A 21641-nucleotide genomic window follows, 5' to 3' on the forward strand; every position below is an offset into this window, starting at 1 on the left:
AGGAAATCAAATGCTTTGTATCTTTTATGTAGCCTGGTAGTCTAGAAATCAGTGGTTGCAGATACATATCCACCCAGGTACTGAGGTTTTCCCCCGTACCGCGACTAATTCCATATTACACGCCAAATCATGTCATCCGAGACATGTAATAAAAAACATACCTGTGGGGGAACTCTACAGGTTTAAGAGGAACAGTACCACCAAGGAAGTCTATGACCGGAGTAAGAGGGAGGTGAAGGCCAGGCTGGCTCATAGGGGTTACCCCAGCTGGATGCTGCAGAGGGCTGACAGCATTGTGGAGGATATAGACCGGGATACTATGCTGAATAAGGCGAGTAATACCCGTGTGTCCAGTGAGGAGCACATCACCTTCACCACTACATACAGCCCTCAGTTCAAAGAGATTACTGATATCATCAGAAAAAGAATCCCTATGCTGAGCCAGGACAAATCCTGTCCAAACCAGTGCGCTATATCGCTAAAAAAGCCCCAAGTCTGAACGACATCTTATCCCCCAGCCTCTTTGTTAGTGAGGACAAAAGGTTAAAAGAGAAAGAAAACTGGCTCAGTACTAAAGGCACATACAAGTGCGGGCACAATATCTGCACCTGCTGTAAATATATGGTGACCAGTAAGGAATTCCACTCATCTGTCACTAAAAAGACGTACAAAATTAACCACTACATTAACTGCAACACCTCCAATGTTGTGTAGTTGATTAATTGCACCACCTGTGACCAGCAATATGTGGGGTGCACAGGGGGTCCCCTGAAGGTGAGAGTAAGGAGGCACCTGTCTGATGCAGTGAATAAAATTACCCATAAGAGCTCTGCTGCATCCAAACACTTCATCCATAAACACAATGGGGACGTCAGCTCATTGGAGGTCCACGGGATTGAAAGGGTTAAAGCTCCATTTCGAGGGGGAGATATGAAGAGAAAAATAACCAACAGAGAGATATGGTGGATGTATCAACTTAAGTCCAGAGCCCCCCTAGGCATGAATATCCGGCAGGATCTTATGAATTATTATGAATGATGTTATATTTCTTGCATATGTTTTTTTTTTTTTTCCTTTCTTTCTCCTGCCTTAAGCATAGTATTTGTACATGCAAATTTCAGACTAAACTCACTAATTACCTGTAGGTGTTGCCCTGTTTCTGTTGTCTGCAAGATCAGGGGGTGTAACCTAATGGGCCTAGTCCTATATGGCAGCCCTCTTTCATTTTATTTTTATCACGAGTAAGGAGGCAAGACCGTTGAAACGTGTTTGATTTTAATGCACTTTAAGCCTGTGACTGTCACTGGTAGGAATCACCCGTTTTTGTGTCTATGGATATGAAGATGGACTTTGGATTTATGTGCTTTTAACAAAAATGGAATAAAAGGTATTTTTTATGGACATCACCCACGCTGGACTTCTGCTTTTCCTTCACACTACTTGCAGCACTGCATGATCCGTGCGCTGGGACTGAGAGGAGGTGAGCTGATCTTCGTTGCTTTTTCTTTCCAGTATTATAGTAGTTATATTCTTGTACATAGGGGCAGTATTATAGTAGTTATATTATTGTACTTAGTGGTAGTATTATAGTAGTTATATTCTTGTACTTAGTGGTAGTATTATAGTAGCTATATTCTTGTACATAGGAGCAGTATTATAGTAGTTATATTCTTGTACATAGGGGCAGTATTATAGTAGTTATATTCTTGTACATAGGAGCAGTATTATAGTAGCTATATTCTTGTACATAGGGGCAGTATTATAGTAGTTATATTCTTGTACATAGGGGCAGTATTATAGTATATTCTTGTACATAGGGGCAGTATTATAGTAGTTATATTCTTGTACATAGGGGGCAGTATTATAGTTATATTCTTGTACATAGGGGGCAGTATTATAGTAGTTATATTCTTGTACATAGGGGGGCAGTATTATAGTAGTTATATTCTTGTACAAAGGAGCAGTATTATATTAGTTATATTCTTGTACATAGGGGACAGTATTATAGTAGTTATATTCTTGTACATAGGGGGCACTATTATAGTAGTTATATTCTTGTACAAAGGAGCAGTATTATATTAGTTATATTCTTGTACATAGGGGACAGTATTATAGTAGTTATATTATTGTACTTAGTGGTAGTATTATAGAGGCGATATTCTTGTATCATCAGGTAAACCATCTCCATTACTGATTTTGGTGACTGTAAATCCTCTGGAGTAGTATATAAGGCTGCATACACCTGCTCCCTTCATTATATTGGAATGACTAGAGAACTTAGAAGGAGGGTATGGGAGCACTTGGGAGATATGCACAACAATTGGGACACCTCGATCACGTCACATCAGTAACATCCATGATGGAAGGCTAAGGGATATATCCTTCTGTATGGTCGAATTAATTAAACCAAAAATGAGGGGAAGAAATCTAGACAAGATCATCCTCAGAAGAGTCAGATTGGATTTTTAGGTTTTAATCATTATTCCCAAGAAGATTAAATGATCAGATTTTCTACACTTGCTTTTTATAAATGCTTGTTTGCATCCTCTAGTACTTGGCTCTTTATAAGCATGCATCAGTAAATGTCAGATCTCCATTGTGTGCCTTCACCTGCACATTATATTCCCACACTGCTATGCGTTGTACCATTATGCATTGGGTAGCTCAGCCCTGCAGCCACATTCCCTGGATGAACACAAACATCAGAACCATGCATACAGCTTCTTATCATATGCAGAGTACAGATAGAGGGGTATATGTATTTTGATTGATATCCTTTAGCTGTGTTATAAAATCTATAATTTTGGCTACTACGCCCTCTAGCATCTGAGGAAAGGTCTGCTCCCCTCTGGGCAGGTGCACACGATGGGGACAGGGAAGACCTGCAGTATGGGGTGAGACGATTTCCTATTGCGTGTGTGTCATCATAACCTTTGATCTGGAGGTATATTTAAATGGCCAGTTATTCCAAGCTCAGGTTCACCACATGGGCAATCATCGCACTACTACAGAGACATCAAACCTCCTGATGGCCCTGCAAGATGGGGAAGTGCATGGAGGCAATTATCCTAAGTACAAGCATTTAGTAAGTGATCACCTTCTTACTAGACATTACAGTGGGCTCCCATAATGTGCACAGACCTGATGTTCCCTGCATACAAGTGAGCCTAAAGTACACTCCGTTATCACGTCTGAATAGGGACAACTAGGGGCGCCACCTGTTGCATATCTTGGGTGCCAACCACCATGGCTAGGCAGTACCCTCCAAGGTATTGGGGGCTCACAGGTTTATGGCCTGTGATATTTATACCGTCCAGTGTTCCTGACCTATGTACATGATCTACAGGCCCATTTAATATTTTTGGATACATTTACAGCATTGAACACTTGTGTATAACGTCTGCAGGTCACCCAGATGTATTATCCTACATCGGCCTGCTGGATTCATCCAATCCATCCTGGACAGATCTACGTCACTGACTATCTGTGCAAAGCAGCTGTAGGTCATCCAGAGGCATCATCTCACGTTATTACTCTTATTGCACGGGAGTTGGTTGGTGTTTTTTAAATAGTATTCACTATAGATTTGTTTTAAGGGTTTATATGTTCACCTTACACAGTGACTGCACCAGCAGAATAGTGAGTGCAGCTCTGGGGTATAATACAGGATGTAACTCAGGATCAGTAATGTAAGTACAGACTTCCCTCTGCTCCTAGCATTCTCATGGTATGTTCATCCACCCAGCTCTCCTGCTGTCTGTCTATGAAGTGCACATATTACATCACCCAGCTTTGCACACAGACTTCCCTCTGCTCCTAGCATTCTCATGGTATGCATTTCAGCTAACCTCAGCTTACCCTGTGTTATTTATGACTTTGTTTACTCAGGCTTGATTGTATGTATCTGGTCCACCCTTAATTCTCTGACCAAGATGAGCAGAGACCACTCCTCTCTGCTTCACACCTGAACGCACTTAGTTGTACATATATTGCATAGCTAAAGTCTGCATGAGTTTAGTCTGCAGTAAGATTTCTAGAAGTGTGTTCTAAAAGTGTGAAGATAACAGTAGAATTAAAACCAGAATTGGAACTGAAGGTAACTGGCCAGTCACTGTAAACAATGTTTCTATTTATTTTCACTCTCACCCCTATAATCCTTCACTTTATGCTTACCTCCCCTAATCCCTGCACCAAGTAAGGAACTGTTTATCTCTGCTTCAATCCTCCCCATCCATCTCACCTCCTCCTCAGAACTGTTCCGTAACATACAATCCTCTGTCTCCAAGCACAGACAGCCCCCTCATGCCCTCTCCTGCTCCCACCTGCTAACACTTTCTCTGCTCCTTCTCACTGCTGGTGATATCTCTCCAAATCCTGGTCCTCCTCACCACATTCCCACAGTCATTTCTACCTCCCATCCACGCTCTATCACAAATTTCCGTAACCTCTCTAACCTTATACCCATTCGCCCAGCCCCCACTTCCCCAGTCCCACTAACAGGAGCTCTGTGGAATGCTCGCTCTGTCTGCAACAAGCTTTCCTACATCCATGATCTCTTTGTTACTACCAAACTTTCCTTCCTCGCCATCACCGAAACCTGGCTCACCCCTTCCGACACAGCCTCCCCTGCTGCATTCTCTTACGGTGGCTTCCACCTTTCTCACACCCCCCGCTGCAGCAGCAAACATGGCGGAGGAGTTGGTTTTCTCCTGTCAGATAACTGCTCCTTCACCTCAATCCCACTTCCACCCTCTGTTACCCTCCCTTCCTTTGAGGTACACTCTGTGCGCATCTACTCCCCCCTCCAGCCTCCAACTGGCTGTCATTTACCGCCCCCCAGGGCCAGCCACCACCTTCTTTGACCACTTCACCACCTGGCTGCTTCATTTCCTTTCCACGGACATCCCCACTATCATCATGTGCGACTTCAACATTCCCATTGACACTTCCCTCTCAGCTGCCACTAAACTTCTATCTCTCACTTCCTCCTTCGGCCTCACTCAATGGTCTTCTGCAGCCACTCACAAAAATGGTCACACACTGGACCTCATCTTCACCCGCCTCTGCTCCCTATCTAACCTCTCGAACACCTCTTCCTCTCTCTGACCACAACCTTCTCACATTCTTTTCCCTCTCCACTCCATGTCTACAATCCCCACCCCACAAACTTTCACACCCTCGCAGAAATCTTAAACATCTTGACCTACATTCATTCTCTGACTCCCTCCTCCCTCTCACAGACATAAGTTCCTTACACAATGCGGATGACGCTGTCGCTCTATATAACACCACAATAGCTGTCGCTCTGGAATCTACTGCCCCACTTACACATACCAAAGCTCGCAAAATCAACAGACAGCCCTGGCACACCAGCCTGACCAAAGAACTGAGGCGAGCCTCCAGGGCTGCTGAGCGCAGATGGAAAAGATCCCATTCCAACGAGCACTTCATCGCATTCAAACAGTCCCTCACTACTTTCAAGACCACACTCGCCACAGCTAAACAAACCTACTTCTCATCTCTCATATCCTCCCTGTCTCACAACCCTAAACAGTTATTCAACACTTTCAATTCTCTTCTCCGTCCCCCAGCACCTCCTCCCTCCCCCAGCACCTCCTCCCTCCCCACTTATCTCAGCTGAAGACTTTGCCTCATTTTTCAAGCAGAAGATTGATAACATCAGAGGCAGTTTTGGTCAACAACCCCCAGAGCCCTTCCTCCCGACTTCCCAGCCCTCCACCTCCAAAACCAACTTCTCCACCATTACAGAAGATCAACTCTCCACTCTACTCTCAAGATCGCATCTCACCACCTGTGCACTTGACCCGCTCCCATCCCACTTCATCCCAACCCTAACCCATCTCTTCAACCTATCACTAACAACTGGTGTTTTCCCCTCAAGCTTTAAACATGCCTCATGTAAAGTAAGCTGCGGAGACACCATCACGTGTTTCTCAACGCAAGCAATGAATAGCCAGGCCTTTCTCCGGGAAAGAACAACCACGGGAAGGGCAGCATCCAATAAAGGAGAATATCCAATAAAGGAAGACCACCTATGCCAAGCATGGTATCCATCCACAAACCGCTGTTTCGGGGTTTTTGCCCCTCATCAGTGTGGAGTAGGAAACTGGCTATTAGCAGCAGTGCCTGGTGAAAGGCTATGAAGGAACAGATGAATGACCTCGGGGAGACCAAAACATCCAACACTGCGGAGACACCATCACGTGTTTCTCAACGCAGTGATCCAGAACACTGCCCCCATCCCTTATGGGAAATATGCAAACGCATGTAAAGTAAGCTGCGGAGACACCATCACGTGTTTCTCAACGCAAGCAATGAATAGCCAGGCCTTTCTCCGGGAAGGAACAACCACGGGAAGGGCAGCATCCAATAAAGGAGAATATCCAATAAAGGAAGACCACCTATGCCAAGCATGGTATCCATCCACAAACAGCTGTTTCGGGGTTTTTGCCCCTCATCAGTGTGGAGTAGGAAACTGGCTATTAGGAGCAGTGCCTGGTGAAAGGCTATGAAGGAACAGATGAATGACCTCGGGGAGACCAAAACATCCAACACTGCAGAGACACCATCACGTGTTTCTCAACGCAGTGATCCAGAACACTGCCCCCATCCCTTATGGGAAATATGCAAACGCATGTAAAGTAAGCTGCGGAGACACCATCACGTGTTTCTCAACGCAAGCAATGAATAGCCAGGCCTTTCTCCGGGAAGGAACAACCACGGGAAGGGCAGCATCCAATAAAGGAGAATATCCAATAAAGGAAGACCACCTATGCCAAGCATGGTATCCATCCACAAACAGCTGTTTCGGGGGTTTTGCCCCTCATCAGTGTGGAGTAGGAAACTGGCTATTAGGAGCAGTGCCTGGTGAAAGGCTATGAAGGAACAGATGAATGACCTCGGGGAGACCAAAACATCCAACACTGCAGAGACACCATCACGTGTTTCTCAACGCAGTGATCCCATAAGGGATGGGGGCAGTGTTCTGGATCACTGCGTTGAGAAACACGTGATGGTGTCTCCGCAGTGTTGGATGTTTTGGTCTCCCCGAGGTCATTCATCTGTTCCTTCATAGCCTTTCACCAGGCACTGCTCCTAATAGCCAGTTTCCTACTCCACACTGATGAGGGGCAAAAACCCCGAAACAGCTGTTTGTGGATGGATACCATGCTTGGCATAGGTGGTCTTCCTTTATTGGATATTCTCCTTTATTGGATGCTGCCCTTCCCGTGGTTGTTCCTTCCCGGAGAAAGGCCTGGCTATTCATTGCTTGCATTGAGAAACACGTGATGGTGTCTCCGCAGCTTACTTTACATGCGTTTGCATATTTCCCATAAGGGATGGGGGCAGTGTTCTGGATCACTGCGTTGAGAAACACGTGATGGTGTCTCCGCAGTGTTGGATGTTTTGGTCTCCCCGAGGTCATTCATCTGTTCCTTCTTAAACATGCCTCAATCACACCTATCCTCAAAAAGCCTTCTCTTGACCCATCCTCTGTATCTAGCTATCGCCCTATATCACTTCTCCCTTATGCCTCCAAACTACTGGAACAACACGTCTACCTTGAACTGTCCTCCCATCTCTCTTCTTGCTCCCTCTTTGACCGCTTACAATCTGGCTTCCGGTCACACCACTCCACTGAAACTGCCCTAACTAAGGTCACCAATGACCTCTTAACCACCAAGAGCAAGCGACACTACTCTGTCGTCCTCCTCCTCGACCTGTCGGCTGCCTTTGACACAGTGGACCATTCCCTATTATTACAGACCCTCTCATCCCTTGGCATCACAGACTTGGCCCTATCCTGGATCTCATCATACCTAACAGACCGGACATTCAGCATCTCCCACTCACACACCACCTCCTTCACCTCGCCCCCTATCTGTTGGAGTCCCACAAGGTTCAGTCCTTGGGTCCCTGCTCTTCTCCATTTACACCTTTGGCCTGGGACAGCTCATAGAATCTCATGGCTTTCAGTATCACCTCTATGCTGATGACACACAGATCTACATCTCTGGACCAGATATCACCTCCCTACTATCCAGAATCCCTCAGTGTCTGTCCACTATTTCATCCTTCTTCTCCGCTAGATTTCTGAAACTTAACATGGACAAAACAGAATTCATCATCTTTCCCCCATTTCACGCGACCCCCCCCCCCCCCAAAAAAAAAAAAAAGAACCTATCCATTACAGTGCATGGCTGCCCACTCTCCCCAGTCCCACAAGCTCGCTGCCTCGGGGTAATCCTTGACGCTGATCTCTCCTTCAAACCACATATCCAAGCACTTCCTGCCGACTTCAACTCAAAAATATTTCACGAATCCGTACATTCCTCAACCAAGAATCTGCAAAAACCCTAGTCCATGCCCTCATCATCTCTCGCCTTGACTACTGCAACCTCCTGCTCTGTGGCCTCCCCTCTAACACTCTTGCACCCCTCCAATCTATTCTAAACTTTGCTGCCCGACTAATCCACCTGTCCCCCCGCTATTCCCCAGCCTCTCCCCTCTGTCAATGCCTTCACTGGCTCCCCATTGCCCAGAGACTCCAGTACAAAACCCTAACCATAACATACAAAGCCATCCACAACCTGTCTCCTCCATACATCTGTGACCTCGTCTCCCGGTACTTACCTACACGCAACCTCCGATCCTCACAAGATCTCCTTCTCTACTCCCCTCTTATCTCCTCTTCCCACAATCGTATACAAGATTTCTCTCGCGTATCACCCCTACTCTGGAACCCTCTACCACAACACATCAGACTCTCGCCTACGATCGAAATCTTCAAAAAGAACCTGAAGACCCACCTCTTCCGACAAGCCTACAACCTGCATAACCACCGATCAACCAAACCGCTGCATGACCAGCTCTATCCTCACCTACTGTATTCTCACCCATCCCTTGTAGATTGTGAGCCTTCGTGGGCAGGGTCCTCTCTCCTCCTGTACCAGTTATGACCTGTATTGTTTAAGAATATTGTACTTGTTTTTATTATGCATACCCCTCCTCACATGTAAAGCGCCATGGAATAAATGGCGCTATAACAATAAATAATAATAATAATACACAGTGATTGCACCAGCAGAATAGTGAGTGCAGCTCTGGGGTATAATACAGGATGTAACCCAGGATCAGTAATGTAATGTATGTTCACAGTGACTGCACCAGCAGAATAGTGAGTGCAGCTCTGGAGTATAATATAGGAAAAGTATTGTATGTACACAGTGACAACTCTTTATGCAGATTACAGATATCAGGTCAGAATTATTACAATCTGTTAATAATGGTATTGGACAATGTACTAGAACTTGGCTTACAAATGAAATAAAATGTTGATACAGCCGACAGCCATGGTACGTGCATGACCAGCCTAAATCTGTACTAAAAACATCCCCCTAAGAGTCAGATCCCCCTACACCTCTCACTCAGCACCCTACAGTAAGATCAGCTGTTAGTCACCTTTTGGTACAAAGTGATTATACGACACACAAGTTGTCGGCACAAAATTTACAGTCTCTTAAAATGTGGGATCCACAATCTTAGAAAAGTTTACAGAAACACTGGCGGAATACAAAACACATCATTCTAGAAAAGCCCCCTCCCCCCATTCAGCGCTCGGTGTGTGTCCTCAGGTCCGTGGTGACAGGGTCATGCTGGATGGTTTGGTGTAACATGAGAGCCAGGAGGCCAGCTCGATTAGTCATCGCCATGCGGACATTGCGTTCCTGCTCGAACAGTTCATCCAGTTTGTACCACTGTGAAGACAGGAAAAGAGACAGTGCTGAGTGAGCGACCCCCTGGATTGGGCACATAGGAATGCGACGTTCTGCATCTTTAGGCTGTTTTCACCCCCGTAAGACAGATGATAAATGTAGGATCACTAGGGGCTTGAGAACAGGGGCTCTAAAGTTGTTAGTATGAATGAAGCAGTAGTGAGCATGGGGGACCCCCTCTTAACTAATTTCTGAGACTTAGGGTATGTGCACACGTTCAGGATTTCTTGCAGAAATTTCCTGAAGAAAACCGGAAATTTTCTGCAAGAAATCCGCATTTTTTTTTTTGCGTTTTTTTTTCCGTTTTTTTTCGCGTTTTTTTAGCATTCTGCAAGCGTAATTAGCTTGCAGAATGCTAAAGTTTTCCAAGCGATCTGTAGCATCGCTTGGAAAACTGACTGACAGGTTGGTCACACTTGTCAAACATAGCGTTTGACAAGTGTGACCAACTTTTTACTATAGATGCAGCTTATGCCGAATCTATAGTAAAAGATAGAATGTTTAAAAATAATAAAAAAAATAAAAAAATGCTTATACTCACCCAGACATCTCCTCACCGGCGTCCGGCTCCTCTTCCTATAGCTGGTCTGTGCGCACAGGACCTTCCGTGACGTCACGGTCACGTGAGCGGTCACATGACCGCTCACGACCAATCACAGGACAGTGACGTCATCGGCAGGTCTTTCGCCGCACACCAGCTACAGGAACCGAACGGCAGCGTGCAGTGGAGGCGGGAAGACATCGAGAGTGAGTATAGGACTGTTTTTTATTTTAATTCTTATTTTTTGACCACTTATATGGTGCCCAGTGCGTGGAGGAGAGTCTCCTCTCCTCCACCCTGGGTACCAACCGCACATAATCTGCTTACTTCCCGCATGGTGTGCACAGCCCCGTGCGGGAAGTAAGCAGATCAATGGACCCCTAGGTGTGCGGAATCCCCTGCAATTCCGCATTTTAATGAACATGTTGCTTTTTTTTCCGCGATGCGATTTTTTCGCGGAAAAAAAGGCTACATTTGCACAAAAAATGCGGAATACACTTAAAATAATAGGAGGCATATGTAAGCGTTTTTTTCGCGTTTTTATCACGTTTTTATAGCGAAAAAACGCAAAAAATACTGAACGTGTGCACATGGCCTCACTGTCAAACCCTTTAACGGGTTATTCGCTATCCCCAGGATAGGCTCCAATTATTGTCTATGGGAATGCCGGAGAGACTAATTACAGAGATGAACCATTTCTGGCAGTACCATAGACAATGAATGGAGCGGAGACCAAGCATGCACAACCCCTCCAATCTAGGCATCACAATGCTCAGTAAGTTATCGCCTTACCCTATGGATAGGCAATAACTTCCAGTCATGTGAATTTTCTTTGAAACTTAGTAAGCTTGGACCCCCCTCCCAAAAGACTTCCCTAATGAAGTGCCACCAATATTTGGCAAAGTATGTGTACTCTTTAACGATCAAGGGACATATTTGACCTGAAGTCTGAAACTAAAACCAATGCAATTGAATAAACATATGGTCCTTAAAGGGCTTGGGCACCGATCAGTCATCCATTGCCCTCTAGATCTGCCATTTATGTCAATGGACAGATCCATTCACAACAGAGTGAGCCTTTTCTCACTAACCAAATTGTGGTCAACTGGGTTTTGTTTGGACCATGAAGAACAATAAAATGCAATAGTTATCCAACCTTTATTCCTATACTCGTGACATGCAGGCGGAGTGGACCTTAACCCGTAGAAGCGTCGTATCAGACGCGAAACAGCCGTCGTCCACAGATTTGCTAACCCTGCAGGCCATCTGCATGTCCCGAGTATCGCAATAAACGGTGAGTGTTTAATTTCTTTTTCTTGGATGACTGTTGCACTACTCTTTTGCTGAGCACCACCGTATTCCTTATCTTGATACCGCATAGGTTCACAGTAGGGTGAATGCTTAAATGAATAGGAATGGTGCTGAAGACTGGTTCTCCTTGAACAACAAAATGTAACCCACAGCCGCACACTAATAAGGAACGTACCACGCGGACACGTTCCAAGTCAACCTCGGCGCGGCGGAGCTTCTCCCAACAGTAATGGCGGTTACACTTCCTCTTTGGGACTCGGCAGAATTCACCTGTCAATTCAAAGACGTCCTTGACGATGGGGCACCCGCAAACCTCGTCAGCTGGCACCTGGGTCAAGGAACACCCCCAAAAAATTATACATCACTGTCTACGGCAAATGTTCAGCTATCAGTAACGCAATGTACATGTTTACCTTGGGGTCTCGGGAATGCTCAGGGCACAACACCTGCAGGCGTTTGCAGTAGGTTTTACTCTGCGGGTTGTACACGTCACAGAACAGACGGGTCGCCCTGCAAACAAAAAGGTTTTGAGAGAGGAAACCAGAGGAAAATAAAACGGAAAGGGTTCTTTAAGGGCTGTCCCATCAGCGGGCTTCAGTTCACAGGCTGCCCTACATGCGGAATACAGGCTGCTAGAAACAAGAGAAACCTTCCTGTCCACCACCAACTAATGTGTCCAGGACTTGGCTTGTCAATATCAGAAACTCGGCACCACCACTGCGTCTGAAAAGTCAATAATTCATGGAGACAGGAAGCCCTAAGTGTGAACTCTATCCGTGCCCATTCTCGGATACTGCAGCACAGCTCCTATTAAAGTGAATGGGAGCTGAGCAGAACGACAATACACAGAGCTGTGCTGCTCCAGCTCTGTACAAACAGATGATTGATGGGGTCACCAGGTGTCGGACCCCCACCAAACTTAAAAAGTCATTAATATCTACATTTTCAACAACCCCTTTAAATTATTTCTTTAGTGTTCTGCAGCAGCTGGGAATTAAGATGTTGAATACATAGTGCAGCTGCTGAAGAACCTCTTTTTTAAAGGAAAGCAGTAGCACGTTCAATCGGTGATTGAGTCAGTCATTTCACATAAGAGAAGGAGCTTAAAACCCACCCTTCAATTCTTGTTGGGTACATGGATCCAAACGAGGTCTGACTTTCGTACTGGTAAGCAAAAAAATAAAAAATAATATATAGTATGCAAGAAAAGCAAACCTAAAAATAATCAGGGTGATGTGCTGATTATTACTAACCTTGGCATAACAGCGCTCCATGTGCCTTAGTGCAACTTTTGGGTTAATCGGATGACCACAAGACACACAGAAAATCTGAAGGTCGGTATCGTCACTGTCACCATCATTGGTCTGTTAAAAAAACATATATATATGTATATATCTGAGCAAACACAAAGCCATTACCTGTTCATACTGAATATGAAGATCACTGCACACGTACAATTGAAGATATGCTTTAAGTGGAAATTTATTTTGTAGTGGTTTTTAGACAAAAGCCAGTCACAGCTCAGACACGGGAGTGTCAGCCGCACACCGCTGCGCCACCTATGGACCCACTGTCGGACAAACGCTGGGCAGTATAGCTATACGCCCACTGGACTCCACATCCTTTGACACAGAAGTCTCCACACACACCACCAGGGTACAGGTGTGCCATCCTCATCCATATTAACCATTGCATATATTTTGCCCCATGAGGCTAAGAATATCCCATGATAGATGACGATCAACTCAATTGTCAGGGAGACAACATTCCATTGTTCTACAACACCATTTTTTCAGACCAAGATAGACTCTTCATATAGTAGCGACGTTGTGACCAAGGCTATGTATTAGCCGAAACGTCAACGCTTACCAGTCGCTTTTGTCTAAAAACCACTACAAAATAAATTTCCACTTAAAGCATATCTTCAATTGTACGTGTGCAGTGATCTTCATATTCAGTACATTCGGAACCTTTGGCTCCTTTCACTAGCACCGTCACTTCTAATTTGGTCGTGTGCGAGCCATCAACAGCTTTATATATTACCTGTTCATAGATCCCCTCCCCCCATCCCAAGTCAGCGATCATATGCTGTTCGCACCTCTTCGTCCTCTCGGATCTGCTGCTGCTTGGCTTTGGTGATTAAGGCTTCCAGCTCGTGAAAGCGTCGCTCCATCTCCTGCAGTTTGGTGCGTGCCTGCTGCTGTTCCCGACGGATGCGCTCCAGTAACTTCTTGCCTTGCTCTTCGGCGACACACGGACTCTGCTGCCACTGCTGGATCCGTTGGGGAAGGATCTCATAGATGCGGCTAAATGGAAGGAGGAGGCAGAGAGAAAGTAATTTCCTTGTGCACAGCATCAGCCCAGGGTAAAGCTCGACAGCCTCATCTATTTCCATCAGGAAAATGTCATCACTTAATGATCGGTGGGGTTCGCCTTGTAGGACCTCCACCAATCCTGAGCATATCACATTGATTAATTTAGAGATGTGATTAGAGATTGCAGTCTTTGCCTGCACACGAGTGCCCTGGACACAGCTCTGTGAAAGTGAATTGGGTAAGCTGAAGTTTCCTGCACATCGAGGTGGAGTTACTGAGTAGGGACATATAGTAAAGGAGCAGTAGTGCTAAAGCCCCACTCATTCTCAGGATCGGTGATGGAGAAATGCCATCACTTTATTACAGTGAGCCGATGAACTCACTTGGCCGCCAGCTTCATGCCACAGTCATCTGAGCAGTACTTAGAGCCCGTCCTGGCTGGCTGCACACAGTTGGGCCCCAAACACTGGCGCTGAGAGGAGTAATCTCGGTTTTCCATGCGTTCCGAGTGCTTAGCTTTGTCCTTGTGTCTCTGCTTTTGCTTGTGTCGCTTGTATTTATCATCTTTCTATAAAGAAAATGGGAAAATTAAAGAACGCAAGTGTGGACGGGGCTGGATGTGCAGCTCATACAGGGGACACTACAACGGTCCCTTTTGGTCATTTACCTTCTTGTCGGATTTCTTCTCTCTCCTCTTCACGTGCTTGACCTTGACGGCTCTTTTTCTCAGAACAGAGTCCAGAAATGGCATGTCGTCCGTGTCACTGAGCCAAGGCTGGAAGAAGCACAAGGATGTTTAAAGCAGAACTAGACCCATAAAAGCCTCCATAACTGCATTAGGAAGGGAAATTACCAGGTTATGATCATCAAAGGCTCCCCCGGCACAGAGATCCCGATACAGATCTGGATCCATTGGAAGCTCGTCGTCAGACAGCGAGCCGGCTAGACTGGGCGGCTCCGGCGTGTCCCTGTATGATGACTGATCGTCATCCTTCACGCGCAGCATTTTCTGAATGAGAAGTACACCCAAAGTAGTGAAAATACATCACAGTATCAAAAAAGTCTTTTAATTGTCTATTAATGGGACAGAGTAATACATGAGCATATCCAGACTGTGCAATTTACATCGCATTAAAAGTCGGTTCACCAAAAGATTAACTAAACACTAATAAAAAAAAGAGGAAAATCCCTTTAACTTTCCTACCCTTGCTCTGACTTGACATTGTCTGAGACGACATTTCTGACGAATCTTGTTGGGACCTCCAAACTTCTTCATGTCTCTGCAGAAGTCACACTGGCCACAGTCCTCCGTTCGGCAGCACGATTCACAGTCCCCGCACATGCGAGCCGACCGCTTGATCTGTAGTGGAAAAAGTCACAGAAGACATCATTTTGCAACTTCCTGTCCCACATTAATGATCACTATGTTAAGGTGGTCATACACAAGATGATTCCTGGCCAAACCCATCAACTTTAGTAGGGAAGATGGACCATATAATGTATATAGGGTTCTCTTGACTCCTTCCTGTAGGAAAATGTTGGGGACAAAAAGGGTTGGACATGTTGGATTTTAATATGACTGAATCTTTACTCTTGTCATGTGACCTGGCATAAACTTATCTCCCTCGGGGCTCATTCTGATATCAGTGATTTTTATCATATGTAAAAACTGTCCAAGTTTCATGAGTGTTTTGATCAGTCTGTCAGGTTTTACCAGTTTGATCAGTTTCTCACGAATGCAAAAAAAAAAAACAATGGATGTTTTTCAAGCTTTTCCTGAGTCTCTGAAAAGCAGACAGCACATAAATGGTATCTCATATACTTGCACATTAGATCAAAAGCGGCCATGTATCCGTGGTGCAGACCACAAAACTACATGGCCATGTGAAGGTCCCATAGACGATAACAGGTATGAATACTATCTGTGAAAAACAAATAGAACTTGTACAAGAAAAGCTGATGTCTGAATGAGCCCCAAGAGTCAGTCAGCAGCTTCTTCCGCTCGCCTACACAAGACAGCATTTTCCAGCTCATGCATTACTTTGCCTCCGCTGCCGGTGCTGTTTCTCCTCCGATCGTTCCTTTGTGGCTCCTCGTTCTCCTCTCTATCGGTGTCTCTCTCCCGATCTTTGGATTTCTTGTGACGATACTTGATCTCCAGAAGAGGATATTTCTCTAAATAGTAAAAAGAAACAAATTGAGTTCTCTGACTTTTTAAATTCAAAAGATTATAGCCTGCCATTACTAAAGTCTCTAATGATCTAACAGCTACATCTTATAATCATTGCTCCCTGCTGATTCTCCTGGATCTCTGCGGCATTCGACACAGTGGATCACCAGCTCCTCCTCACTATGCTCCGCACTATCGGCCTCAAGGACCCCACTTTCTCAGTTCTGCTTCATGCTAACTCTAAAAGCTCTGAAACGGCTGCACCCAGTAAACTAAGTGATACATCGTTGGATTCAGCTTCTCTTTTGCCTACCTCAGGTTACTCTCAAATGAGGTAGCAGAAACCTGCTGACAGATTCCCTTTAAGTATCTCCCCTATTTCCTCATAGATTGTAAGCTTGTGAGCAGGGGCTCACTCCTTTTAGTATCTGAGTCATGTGTTATTCCGTAATGTCTTTTATTGTCTGTACAAGTCTCCTCTGTATTGTAAAGTGCTGCGGATTATGTTGGCGCTATAGAAATAAAAATTATTTTTAATAGACACCCCTCTCATCAGATCGATACTGATTCTGCATTTTTTTTTAAACTACGGTACTACAAGATCCCATTTAAAAATATTTCTAGGCTGCCATGTGGATAACCAGTGTATATAAAGTAAGGCCGGGTGCACATGATCCCGGAGTAGCAGTGCTTTGGATGCAGAGAACGCCGTCTATTGAATGCAGATGAATTCACATGTGTTCATTGAACCATGTGGATTCACCTCATTTAAATACACTGTATGGGTGGAAATTTCTCTTGCAGAGAGTAGCGTCCCCGCAAGAGAAATTGACATGCTGTGGTCTGGAAAGACGTGCCGCATGCCAGTCTCCGTGAGGGACCCGTAGGCGTCTGTGGACGCATCGCAGACATGGCATTTCTTGAAATCCCATCCACTATGCTGGAACATCTGGACGCTGCAGGTTTGATGCTGCATAAATACGCAGAGTCAAACCCACAGCAATTACTGATGGCGTGCACATTCCCCTACAGGTAAGAGATTAGCAGATGTGGACAGAAAAGAGGAATAAGAAATGAGCAGGCAGTGATCAAGTCACCAAAGTACCCAATACCTCACCTCGGCACTGCATGCAGTACCACTCCCGAATTGCCTTTGCCATTTTCTCGGTAATATTAATGCAGTGTCCATGGAACCATTCATTGCAATGATCACATCCTCTGAAAACAAAAAAAAACTTCAGTGAAATTCATATTGAGAAGACACATACAGGGACACAGTCCCACATCTGGGATCAGGAAATCCCCACTTACTGGAGATTTGTCACTGTAAATGTCAGGATTTTCTACCAATTCACATTTGCAACTTATTATGAAAAAAAAAGCAGAAATCCAGTTTGACGCATTCACAGATGAATGGATTATCAGTAGTCTTCTCAGACTCAAGGCCAGTGCAGACTTTGTGGTCTGTAATTATATGTGTGGAACCAGCCTAACAAGTGTTTACATGGGGTTATGACTGGGCCTTAAAATAAGGGGTCAGGGGTCTTCGTTTTCAGTGAGAGGTGATGGTGACTTTCCATGTATTTCAATGGTGTTAATGAAACTATAGTGACCCACAGTCCTCAGAATCAATGGGATCCAAATAGTGAAATCTAAGCCCCAATTCTTACTTACATCATAAAGCAGTTGATGTCCGGTTTCCGGCACACACAGTACACTGGTGCATTTTCTCCATTTTCAGTCTCACCCAGTCCTGCCATGTCTGGGTCAGAATATTCACTTTCCTACAAATAGGATTATATATCAGACTCAGCCTTTTATTATAGCAGTATATAAAAGCACGGCTCACTGGTAACAGCAGTGGGCACCAGCTTATGTGCAACTGCAACTACTCTGCAGATCCATAGCATAGGGAGGGTGAGGCCACGGTCACACGTTCAGTATGTGGTCAGTATTTTACATCAGGAATGGAACAATCCGAGAAAAAGAATATAGAAACATGTCACCACTTTTGTATTTTTCACCCACTGTTGGTTTTGGATTACAAATACTGATGTAAAAAAGAATTACCAAATACTAAACATGTGAACATGGCCTTATAGTGATAGCGTTGGACTACCTTCACATTGGTGACAATTGCTTCCTTACATGCCCCATTTAAGAAATAATTGGACTGCTGGACAATGTATACCACCATTATATTAACAATTTTTCTGGTCCCATCAGTAATTGTTTTCTTTTGTAAAGAATCGGCGCTCAGTCAAGGGTCTGAATGCACCGTAAGTGATGAGTAGAAACACTGATGATTATCAGGACCTGTCTGACTCGTGGGTGGATGAGAAATAGGTCCACAGGTGAAAACCCAACTCAATAAAACATCGCTTTTCATGTAGGTAAACGGATTATCTCATTGTTATCAGTTTCCCTGAGCATCCAGGTGTTTTCAGAATGGTAGAGTGCCGCAAGTCAATTGCCCAAGGGTTAACTTAAGAAAATAGATGTGGATCCAGAGTAAGCCCCCCGCTTATGTAGCGAGAGACTCTTCCCTCCAACTCCACATAGATGAGAGTCAATTGAACATTGTAGGTCTGAGCTAACTACCAATGACTGGCTGGAGGCTCTCCCGACCCAAAAGTAACAGTTGCATAGAAATATATGAAGCTGTCACACTCCGGTTGGGAGAGCCTCCAGCCAGTCACTGGTAGTTAGCTCAGACCTACAATGTTCAATTGATCCTCATCTATGTGGAGTTGGAGGGAAGAGTCTCTCACTATAGAATTGCAAACTTGGCCCGATTTATACAGCCGCCTGACTGAGCACTTAGTTCTGCGTTTTAACGTTGTGCCACTGAGAATTCCCAGCACTGGGCTCCTGCCAGAAGCAAGTCTGGTCCCTTGGCTGTCAGACCCTGGGGAGTAGACAAAAGCAGGTTATCACTTCTTCTGTGCTGGCTACATAGTTCTCAGCAAGTTCCATAAAGTGAAAAGAAGCATCAGCACTGCTGATCACTGGATCTCTACTGGGTCCTAGCACATCCAGATCAGTCTCCCAGTAAGAGCCGTTTTCCCCTATAAATGTGGCTTCTATGGTTACAGCCAGGGCTGTGGAGTTGGTAAGGCATCTTTTACCCTTAGGCTATGTGCCCACGTTGCGTTTTTTTAAGCGTTTCCGCCACGTTTTTCCGCTGTGGAAACGCTTAAAAAAACGCTATCAAAATGCATCCTATTAATTTTAACTGCATTCTGCAATTGCTGTGCCCATGCTGCGTATTTTTCGGCAGCGGAATTGCATCGCTGAAAAATACGCAGCATGTTAATTAATTTTGTGGAATCGCAGCAATTCCACCGACATAGACTTGTATTGGAAAAAACGCTTGAAAAACGCGTCAAAATCCGCATGCGTTTTCCTTGGCAAGGGTGTGCGGTTTTGATGCGGAAAAATTGGCATCTATTCTGCAACGCGCACATAGCCTTACTGTGTGGTCCGTTACTGCGGACCTTTTTTTCGGGCCGTATTATCGCAGTTTTCACGGTCTGCCGCAATAACAAACTGCAAAAAACTTGCGGATCGCCGTTTTTCGGGTTTCCAATACTATGGCAAAAGTATTGGGAAAAAAAAACGGCGCTAAGAAACACAGGAAGCAACGGTGCACTGCAAAAACAAGCTTCCGTTGTTTTTGCGGCCCCAATGATTTTCAATGGGGACCGTGTCCGTAAGCCGTGAAAAATATCGAGCAGGCTCGATATTTTTTCACTGTTATAAATATGGCCCTCACGGCCATACGGCGCTCTGTGGAATTATTGCGGCCCATTTTTGCGGCCCCATAGAAATTTATTGAGGCTGCAAAAACGGGAAGTAAATCCACGGCAAGTTTAAAATAAGCCTAAGCCAAACCTCCAAATCCTCAATTTCCCCGACCCCACAGCACTGGTCACTACTGAGCCTGTAGTGCAGCTCAGATTCATCTCGTCTAAAAGCCCAGATTCTTAGATCAGGAACAGAACAGACATTTAATAACTCTACAAAATATTATGAAAAAAATGTACAGCACATCCTGCATTGTACTACTGTACAAACAGCTCCAGGTATATGTCTCCTGGAATCTTTCATGATCAGTTGGAGGAAATATTAAGTAATATACATGTATAAAACAAATACAAAAGAAAAAAAGTCCCTGTAAAAAAAAAAAAAAAATCTCTTTTTTTTTTTTTATATATAAACTACATTTTATTACAGAGAACACAATAAAAATCACAAATGTGCTGTCGACCCGACTGTAATAACCTGGAGCATTCATCATTTCCCGTTACAGGGTGTGAAACATAAACATTATAGAACGGGGCACTTTACACAAAACCCTAAACAGCAATGAAAAAAAAACACACAACTTCTCCGGCATAAGGCTGGTTTCACATTTGTGTCTATGTGCGCAGCGTATCATCCGCAACTGCATACAAAACCGCATGATAACACAGTGTTTTTTATCTGCATCAGCTTACGCATGACGGCAAAATAAAGCGCAGCGTGTGCATGCATGTTTTACATGCGTTTGCGCTTTTTATGCGCATGCGTTTGATATTTCCAAGCGGGCGGGCCTCAATGGGCGTGTCTAAAGCAGTTCCTGGACATGCACAGTCCAAAGTACGCAAGCGCAGCGAACGCCTGCGTTCCCATAGACAGGAATGGGATTTTTTAACGCACTCACCCACATGCCTGCGCATATTTGCCGCCTCAAAAACTCCAACATGGTGCGTTTGCCGCACACCGCGAAAAAAAAGCATGCATAAGCAAACTCGGGCGAACGCATGAACCTGCGTCCACAATGTCAAACATATGAAATCAAGACGCATGTGGATGTAAGCGTCGGAAACGCTGCAGACACAACCGCAAATGTGAAACCAGCCTAAGACAAAGCCTCGTCCAGTCGCCGCGTGCAAAAACTGTTAGAAAATATGTATATAACAAAATATGGATTGCTGCAGAAAAGCAAAGAAGCTAAGATGGGGGTGCGGGGGCAATTGGGCTGTCAAGAGCTGGTCACCAAGGGGTTAAGGCGCCACCTCGTGATCACGTGACCTAGACAGATGCCAGAATGTAAACAATGACGGTTCAGAGTCACTGACAGCAAGCAGAGGGTCTACAACGTGACAGCAACCCAAGACACCGAGGATGGCAGAAAACCGCAGAAGGGGGCGAGCTCCCCCGGGCACACAACAGCCCCCACACTAGCTGACTGACTGCAGCCATGGCCACACACAAAGACAAGAAGCTCCGGAGTAATGGCCGCCCCCATACAGACCCGCGCACGTCACTCCCGCCCGGAGGAGACCCTTACAGTCATGTTGGGGGGCGCACATCATGTGTAATGGGTGGTGGGGGAGGAATAGCCCCGTATTTACGGCACCAAAGAGATGTTTTCTCACCATAACCGCCGCTTCCGGTCTGCTGTCTCCGCGACAACAAGCGCAGCTTCCGGTTCCGGGTTAAGAACGATTACGTCACTAAGG

General features: G+C 45.1%; 2 protein-coding genes across 4 annotated transcripts in view; one reads left to right on the plus strand and one right to left on the minus strand.

Moving 5' to 3' along the window:
- Positions 1-1234: 1234 nt before the first annotated feature.
- Positions 1235-21641, plus strand: part of LOC143805148 (uncharacterized) — a 46735-nt gene continuing 26328 nt past the window's right edge. Inside the window, exon 1 of one of the 2 annotated variants that reach the window (XM_077284082.1) lies at positions 1235-1480. The gene's annotated coding sequence lies outside the window, so the exon portion shown is untranslated. Of the gene's footprint in view, positions 1481-21223; positions 21411-21641 lie in introns of those variants that run through there. The other variant, XM_077284081.1, reaches the window with a different exon arrangement.
- On the minus strand, positions 9237-21632 carry CXXC1 (CXXC finger protein 1). Of its 2 annotated transcripts, none has more exons than XM_077284078.1 (14): positions 21558-21632; positions 17809-17918; positions 17252-17352; positions 16006-16139; positions 15169-15324; positions 14818-14973; positions 14632-14739; positions 14348-14532; positions 13748-13955; positions 12903-13013; positions 12764-12813; positions 12063-12159; positions 11825-11977; positions 9237-9779 (listed from the first exon to the last, which is right to left on the minus strand). In XM_077284078.1, exons 1-14 carry the CDS (start codon positions 21558-21560, stop codon positions 9633-9635), a joined length of 1719 nt encoding a protein of 572 aa, XP_077140193.1. In that variant the 5' UTR covers positions 21561-21632; the 3' UTR covers positions 9237-9632. The 2 variants fall into 2 exon arrangements, with proteins under 2 accessions (XP_077140193.1, XP_077140192.1); XM_077284077.1 differs by having other exon boundaries at positions 21470-21573.

Source organism: Ranitomeya variabilis, chromosome 2, assembly GCF_051348905.1.
Source record: "Ranitomeya variabilis isolate aRanVar5 chromosome 2, aRanVar5.hap1, whole genome shotgun sequence".
Lineage (NCBI taxonomy): Eukaryota > Metazoa > Chordata > Amphibia > Anura > Dendrobatidae > Ranitomeya > Ranitomeya variabilis.